The sequence below is a fragment of the Cucurbita moschata genome, unplaced genomic scaffold, assembly GCF_002738365.1.
Source record: "Cucurbita moschata cultivar Rifu unplaced genomic scaffold, Cmos_1.0 Cmo_Scf00007, whole genome shotgun sequence".
Taxonomy (NCBI): domain Eukaryota; kingdom Viridiplantae; phylum Streptophyta; class Magnoliopsida; order Cucurbitales; family Cucurbitaceae; genus Cucurbita; species Cucurbita moschata.
Window position 1 is genome coordinate 1,208,808 of NW_019268523.1, and position 8,326 is coordinate 1,217,133.

At 38.0% G+C, this 8,326-nt stretch overlaps 2 protein-coding genes across 5 annotated transcripts in view; both read left to right on the forward strand.

The window, feature by feature from the left end:
• Positions 1-2,765: 2,765 nt before the first annotated feature.
• Positions 2,766-5,435, forward strand: LOC111445033 (putative methylesterase 11, chloroplastic). The gene is made up of 5 exons (XM_023083220.1): positions 2,766-3,214; positions 3,900-4,136; positions 4,225-4,368; positions 4,692-4,823; positions 4,898-5,435. Exons 1-5 carry the CDS (start codon positions 2,876-2,878, stop codon positions 5,177-5,179), a joined length of 1,134 nt encoding a protein of 377 aa, XP_022938988.1. The 5' UTR covers positions 2,766-2,875; the 3' UTR covers positions 5,180-5,435.
• A 699-nt stretch (positions 5,436-6,134) lies between these two features.
• The window catches only part of LOC111445032 (eukaryotic translation initiation factor 3 subunit M-like), an 8,034-nt gene continuing 5,842 nt past the window's right edge, over positions 6,135-8,326 (forward strand). For all 4 annotated transcript variants that reach the window (XR_002710778.1, XR_002710779.1, XM_023083218.1 and 1 more), the window contains exons 1-5: positions 6,135-6,346; positions 7,063-7,192; positions 7,492-7,630; positions 7,707-7,919; positions 8,073-8,205. Coding sequence is in view for 2 of the 4 variants with exons in the window: in XM_023083218.1 (XP_022938986.1) it covers positions 6,254-6,346; positions 7,063-7,192; positions 7,492-7,630; positions 7,707-7,919; positions 8,073-8,205 (708 nt within the window). In the remaining 2 variants the exon portion in view is untranslated. The remainder of the gene's footprint in view (positions 6,347-7,062; positions 7,193-7,491; positions 7,631-7,706; positions 7,920-8,072; positions 8,206-8,326) is intronic.

Below are 8,326 nucleotides of genomic sequence, written 5' to 3' on the forward strand. Positions count from 1 at the left end.
ATTTTATATGTTTTTAAATATTATATTGCCAACTTTTTTCTGCTTCCAATTAGGTAACCAAGTGGAATTGGAGATTTAAAAATTAATTTCTAATTTTTTATTTTATTAATTTTTATACAAATCTGTAACGTTGAACATTTTAGCACGTAATGGTATCATTTTCATTCAAATGTGATATCAGTCATATACTGTAACGACCTAGATCCACCGCTAGCAGATATGCGTCATTTTTAGGCTTCCCCTCAAGGCTTTAAAACGCATCTGTTAGGGAAGGTTTCTACACCCTTATAAATGATGGTTTGTTCTCCTCCCCGACCAATGTGGGACATCACAATCCACCCCTCTTCGGGGCCCAGCATCCTCGCTGGCACTCTTTCTTTCTTCCAATCAATGTGGGACCGTCCCCAAATTCACTCCCCTTTGGGGCCTAACGTCCTTACTAGCACACCGTCTCGTGTCTACCCCCTTCGAGGAACAGCGAAAAGGTTGACACATCGTCCGTGTTTGATCCTCGAAGGGGGTAGAAACGAGGCGGTGTGCTAATAAAGATGCTAGGCGGCAAAAGGGGTGGATTTGAGGGTGGTCCCATGTCGATGAGAGGTAGGAAAGAGTGTCAACGAAGACGTTGGGCCCTGAAAGGGAGTGAATTGTGATGTCCCACATTGGTTGGGAGGAGAACAAACCAACATTTATAAGGGTGTGGAAACCTTCTCCTAACAGACGCGTTTTAAAGCCTTGAGGGGAAGCCCGAAAGGGAAAGCCCAAAGATAATAATATTTGCTAGCGGTGGATCGAACTTCTGAGTTTTCGATCGAGAATATACACTTTGTGTTAGATGAATTATGCTCACTCTGACACCGACGTTAATTATAATTTAATAAACGAATAAATAATAAAAACAAAAAAGAGGTTAAAAGAGGTAATTGTGATTATGGAGGGGGTAAATATACACGAATGAGTGAGGTTAAATCAAGGTAGCGGTCAACATTAATTACCACAGTTAGCTATTACTGTAAAAAGGATTAAAAAAAAGTTGGCTATCATTATTACATCAACTACCAATAAAAACAAAGTATTTAAATCAATATTGGGAAAATTATGTAATTCATTAAATTAATGATTACTATGAATTAATTAGGTCAATTATCAATTATAGTAAATGAATGTTTGCTATAATCAAATCAATTTGTGATTAATTATTTTTATTTTTTTAAATGTCAAAACTTGGGCTTTTATAGGCCCATTACTTCTTTTATGGGCCGTATGAACGAAGTGGTCGATCTTTCTGCTAAACTATTCCAAATATACCCTTAACCAAATATTAATTTTACTTTTCATTTTAAAAGTACCCTTACCATGCAATAATAATTAGAATATTGGATTAAAAGTAGTATTATTTTTATTTTTCATTTAACAGTATAAAAAAATTATTATAAAAAATTAAGAATAATATTGTAATTTTTGAAAGATTAATTATATTAATTGTTCTCTTTACAAATTATTAATTGGTGAACCTTTAAATAAAAATAAACTTAAAATAAAATATAAAAAATATGGGAAGAAGAAAATCAGGAGACCTAACATTTACACATAAATGGAAAAAAAAAAAAGAAGTCAATGCTTTAAATAATATAATAAATAGGGAGAAAAAGGTAAACCGTTAGGGGGATGTCGGTCAGAGGTCAAAGGGCAATAAAGGGGAAGGTAGGCAGATTTGAAGCCATCATTCAATGTTGAAGCTCATTCTCCTAACTACGAGATTGTAAGTTCGATTGGAGAGGAAAATTAAACATATCTTATAAATGTGTGAAAGCTTCTCCTTTACAGACACATTTTAAAGATCGCGAGACTAACGATAATACGTAACAGACTAAAACAGACAATATTTACTGGCGGCTTGAGTTGTTAGAGTGGTATCAGAGCCTGTCACCAAGTAGTGTGTCAGAGAGAACACTGGGTCCCAAGGGGAGTGGATTACAATATCTATTAGCGGTGGGCTTGAGTTATTACAGTGGTATCAAAGTTAGTCACCAAATAGTATGCGAGCAAGAACGCGGAGTCTCAAGAGGAGTAGATTGTGAGATCTCACATTGGTTGGGAGAGGATAATGAAACATATCTTACAAGTGTGAAAATTTCTCCCTACCAAGCGCGTTTTAAAAATCGTGAAATTGTCTAAAGCTAACAATCTCTTCTAGCAGCGAGTCTACATTACTCTTATCTTTCTCTTTTCTTAACTCCTAATTTATCATCTCGCGAAATCTCCTTATCTTCGCTTAGCCTAGATGTCGCAACTTGTCTGGCCGTTCATCCCACAGAGAAATATGGTCAAACTTTATCTTATTATAAAGTAATGTATTAATAATATCATATGAATAAAAGATATAAATGTGTATCTTAACCTAAAGCATAGGGAGTATTTAATTAATGAATGTCACGAAACCTTAAAATCTAATTTGCAGTCCAATTAAATGCTCACCTAAAGTGGGTGTGCAATTTAAAGTAACGGATCCCAACCAAACTGAAAAGTCTTCCCCATCCGACCATTTTTGTTGTCTTTGTTTTTGTTTTTGTTTTAAATTTTGTGAAATAAAAGATTAAAAATTGTTATAAATATAAAATTCATATGAAATTAGATAATTCCACGATTATGTAAATACTAATAACGCTTATTCTATTTGTTGGAAAAAGACACCGACTTGGATCTCAGTCATCGCTGGAGGCCGCCGATACGGTGTGCTTTGAATGCTCCATAGTCAAAGAACAAACTATAAATTTCTTTCCTTTGAAATTCATTCATCCATTCATTCCCTTCTCTGTCGCCAAAACAGACCGCCCTCAAACTTCGCCCTCTTCGATCACTTTATGCTCTGCTAATGGGTAATTTCTGTGGCAGTCTCGCGCCCAAGCCGACGAAGAAAAGACCCACCAAGCGCCCTCCCAACCCGCCGTCGTCCGCCAGTTCGAGTAAAATATGGACCCGAGGTCGTTCTTCGAGGAAAGAGACACCCGATGCTGCTCTGACCCAACAGCAAATTCTTGCCGCTGCGATTTTATTTCAACAGCACCACGGCCGCGACCCTTTTGATCGGACCTCTTCGCTTCGGTACCCGAAATCAGGGTCGAAGAATACCAACGCTTTGCCGCGTAGTTCGAGTACTCGTGCTCGGTCGCTTACCGATCCCATGCTTCAACCCCACCAACTCGTTGCCCAGGTAGAGTTTTAGTGTTGTTTTGAAACATGGCTTTTGGTGTTTTTCTCTGGATATTTAGTTCATGGATTGATGTAGCCTCCAAATTTCAAAATGGATCTTATGGTTGTTGAGTTGATGATAGGAAAACAACAGTAATTTATTGGAGCTAATGTGATATCGATATTGGGTGGGGAGGAGAACGAAACATCTTTAAAGGGTGTGGAAACCTTTCCCTGCGTTTTAAAGTCTTGAGAGGGGAATTCCGAAAGGGAAAGCTAAAAGAGGACAATATCTACTCGTGGTGGACTTAGACGGTTACAAATGGGATTAGAGCCAAACACCAAACGATATGCCAGTGATGAGGCTGTTCTCCAAAGGGGTAGATACGAGATGGTGTGCCAATAAGGACGCTGGCCTCGGAAGGGGTGGATTTGGTGGGGGTTCCATATCGATGGGAGAAAGGAACAAGTGCCAGCGAGGACGCTGGACCCTAAATGGGGGTGGATTGTGATATCCCACATTGGTTGGGGAGGAGAACGAAACACCCTTTATAAAGGTGTGGAAACCTTTCCCTAATAGACGCATTTTAAAACCTTGAGGGGAAGTTCGGAAGGAAAAGCCCAAAGAAGACAACATCTGCATTTATGAAGAGTCTTAAAATCTTGATGGTGAAAATTGGTTGATTTCATTTGTTTTGAGCATGCAGAATGTTAAACTTGAGGATATAGAAACAAATCATTTTGTTCTTGTCCATGGTGGTGGCTTTGGTGCATGGTGTTGGTACAAAACCATAGCACTTTTAGAAGAAGGGGGTTACAAAGCAACTGCAATAGATTTAACTGGTTCAGGAGTTCATTCGTTCGATCCGAATCGAATCACGAGCCTTTCGCAATACGTGCAGCCTCTTACTGATTTCCTCGAGAAGCTTGCTGATGGAGAAAAGGTGCTGGAAATGGCTGTGAATGAGTAACTATGAAGTCATTCACTTATTTTCTCCTTCTTATCCAGCTTTGAGCTTGACATTGTGGCAGGTCATCTTGGTGGGACATGATTTTGGCGGTGCATGTATAGCTTATGCAATGGAGTTGTTTCCTTCTAGGATTGCAAAAGCCATATTTATTGCTGCGGCAATGTTGAGTAATGGACAGAGCACTTTAGACATGTTCTCCCACCAGGTATTCTTGCTTATCTGGATTGAAATTCTGAAGTTGCTCGTTTTGGAAGGCATGGCACATGTATTTGAATTGTGTTGTACGAAATGATGTTCGGCTGCTTGTTAGAAACCACGAACCTAATATTGTCCACTTTGAGCATAGGCTCTCGTGACTTTGCTTTTGGTTTCCCCAAAAGGTCTCGTAACAATGAACATGTACGAACAAAGTACACCCTTTGTTGAGTCACTTTTGACTAGGCTCACAACTTCTTTGTTCGACATTTGGTTTCCCCCCTTAGCCCCGTAGTTGAGGTATGTGAATGGTGTCTTGTTCGCCTACTGCAGGCTGGTGCAGATGATCTAATGCAGCAGGCTCAGACGTTTTCATACGCAAATGGGAACGATCATCCTCCGACAGCTATCAACTTCGAAAAATCTCTGTTGCGGGACATATTTTTCCAGAAAAGTCCTGCCAAGGTAACTCATAAACTTCTCAACAGCTTGTGGAGTTCTGTTCTAATTCTCATAGCCATTTTGTATTTTTGGTCCAGGATGTTGCTCTGGCATCTGTGTCAATGAGACCGATTCCATTTGCGCCTATTCTGGAAAAGCTGTGCCTTTCGGAGTCGAAATATGGATCGATCGGACGGTTTTACATCGAAACTCCAGAAGACAATGCCATTCCCATCACATTACAAGAAAGCATGATGAACAAAAGCCCCCCACAGCAGGTGTTTAGGCTAAAAGGGGCAGATCATTCCCCTTTCTTCTCAAAGCCTCAAGCTCTGAACAAGCTATTGGTAGACATCTCAAAGATTAAAACACGATCATAGCATTACTTGAGGCAGAAGCCATCAGGCCACACTGTAAGGTCAGAACGAATCAATAATGTATTGCCTCATTAGACATCAACAAAAATAAAAAGTTCTGCTACTTCATTCAAACGTAAAACATGCTGTTTCCTTTGCCATCTGTGTGCTACTTCTCTGTTTGTGTGCTACTTCTCTGTTTGGGGGATTCATGGGATTGTTCGTCTGTTTCATCCCCTTATATATCACCGTCCGACGTGTTTCGAGGGACCCATGGGGATTGTTGTTCGTTAGCAGATATTGTCTGCTTTGACTCGTTACGTATCAATGTCAACCTTACCGTTTGTTTTAAGACGCTGCTAGAGAGAGGTTCTCACACCTTTATAAAAAATGTTTTATTTTCCTTTCAAACTAATGTGGGATGTCACAATCCACCTCTTTTGGAACCTAGTGTTCTCGTCGACACACCACTTGAAATCTAGCTCTGATACTATTGGTAACAGCTCAAATCCATCGCTAGCAGATATTGTTCGTTTTAACCTGTTACGTATTGTTGTCAACTTCACGATTTTAAAACGCATTCGTTGGAGAGAGGTTTACACAATGTTCTTCCCTCCAATCGACGTGGGATCTCGATTTTACTAAATTATTTGTCTATTTTCGTAACGTAAATGTTAGGCAGTGGAAATTGAATATTTTTTTTTTTGAATAAAGACTTTATATATGTTCAAAATAGTTAGTTTAGGTATTAATTTGTTTTTATTAAAATATGCAATATTTGTTTAAAGTTTAGAACAAAATTAAAATTTTAGAATGAAAATTATAAAATAAATAGATAAATAAAATGTCCCTAAAAATTATATTGTAGAAAACAATTAGGATCGAGTGATTAACAAGAAGTAGGATCAAATTAATTCACATACAAAAGAAGAGGGAATTTATGAGGAGAATAGCTTTTAGTTCACGCGACTGTGGCACGTGAGAATCACAAGCTTTAAGCGCCTAGGGTTTTCTGCAGCTTCCCTTGGCGCCTTGCTCTACTGTAACAAAAGCGCGGGTGGGGAGATAGAATCTTGGATTTGTTTGAGAGGTTCTTCAATGGCGACTGTCGTTGAAACCTCCGAGGAAGATGCAGCGCTCACCGTTGTCCGCTTTGTCTCTGAGCTTGCTTGGGCCGACGCCGGTCCTGAGGTTCCTAATCTTTAATTCTTTTAATCTTTCAAATCAGTTTGGTGCTTTGGTAGCGCCGTCCACATCTCGACTTTGTGGATTGCACTAGGTTTTGGTTTACAACTTCATCGAAACTTTTTTTTCACTGCTCAATCGTCTATAATGTTTTTTTTTTCTTTTTGTTAAAAGAAAAAAAAAAGAAAAAGAAAAAGAAAAAACCTCTAGAATTACGGTTGTTGATTTATTCTGTCGGAAATTGAAAATTATGATAAGTTGTAGCGATTTTTTGATTTAGTCTGTCGGAAATTGGAGGACATGTACATGTAGTTCTGGTAATTCGCGGGGCGTATGCTACGGCTAATGTTTTCCACATACGCCGGAAGATATGGAAAACAGTGCTTATTGAGCACTGTGAAGATATTTGTCCGTTAGGATTATTTACATAATCTTGCTATATCAACACGGGTTGCGATTAGATTTTAGGTGCCTTAGAAGCAAAGAGTTGAGGAAAATGTACATTGCTTATATAATCTATTTTTTCTGCCTAATTTGAGGTCGTACATAACGAGAATAAATGTTTTTTTCCCCTTCCCTTATGTTTTTTAAGCACTACAAATTGTTCTTTTGTCTATGATATCGACTAAAATACACTCCGCTTTTTAACTGAATGAATCATCATATTGCAGATTATTTGTTAGTACTGTGGCTTATTAATCGGCGTTTTTCTTTATTTGTAGGCTGCTGAGCCACAAGTTAATAGACTCTGTGTTGAAGCTCAAGAATGTATGGTTATGGGAAGATGGGTGGATTTGGCATCTTTAATGCTGGCTTCTACCGACGTGATATTTTCAAAAGTTTCTGAAAAAGGTAAATATAGTTTGAAATTGAGAACTAAGAATGAATCTCCAGGACTTTTTATTAATTTGTTTTGGGGGGGGAGGGGATGGCGAACCAATTTCTCTGTATTTTTGTTTTCAAGGGATGTGATTGTGATACAATGAAGTTCGTTGAGGTTGCTTCTTTTATTGGTATTATTCTTCTTAAGTGGAGCAATAGACATGTCTGCATGGAGACAAGTTTTTTTTTTCCATTTTTGTGAAAAGAAAGTGGAGGAGAGAGAAAATGTTTCATCCATGTACACTAACACGGTTCTTCCCTTGGTACAGATCTCGAGTGTGTATTCACTATTATCTGTAATCTTGTCACGAAGTCTGGAAACCCAGACGAATCATTTGAAATAGCGAAGGTTATATCTGCTAAGATTGGCCAACAGCCAAATGACAAACCTGCACTTCGTTTAAAGATGTAATGCATGCCAAATTTATGCATTTTGTTATATGATTTGGCTCTTCTTTTTTTAAAAAGTTTTCATATATTACAGCTTGTTCAATCTGTACAACCTGCTTGAGAATCCATATAGCCGGTTCTATGTATACATGAAGGCCCTGGATTTATCTCTTAAGGGGAAGGTCCCTGAACATATAATTCCCTCATTAAAAAAGATAGACAGTTTCTTGAGAGAGTGGAATATTGGAATCATAGAGCAGAGAGAACTTTTCCTCGCCATCTCCGATGTTTTGAAAGGAAGTAAGAGGTATCACAGAATGAATTATGTTACTTAACGAGTGTCCTTTAGTATCTTTTTTACATTTTTACTTACACTTACTGTTACCTCCTACCTTTTTTTGTTTAGTCTTACTCATTATTATAAACTAATATGTGATTGTCAACTTCTCTTTGGTTTCAGTTCTGCGAACGATTATTTCAAGTTTCTTACCAAATATTTGGCCACTTTCACGGGTGAAGATGACTTGAATGAAGCAAAGGAGGAAGCTGCTCATGCAATTGTTGAATTCATTAAGGCACCCAACTTATTTAAGGTATTTTAGTGTCTTATCCGGGAATTATATTTTTGTGTCTTCTGTGGCGAATTATATTCTTAAAGCTATTTTACCATGGCTCAAACAACTTGTTACTTCTTTTTTTTTTTTTTTTTTTTTT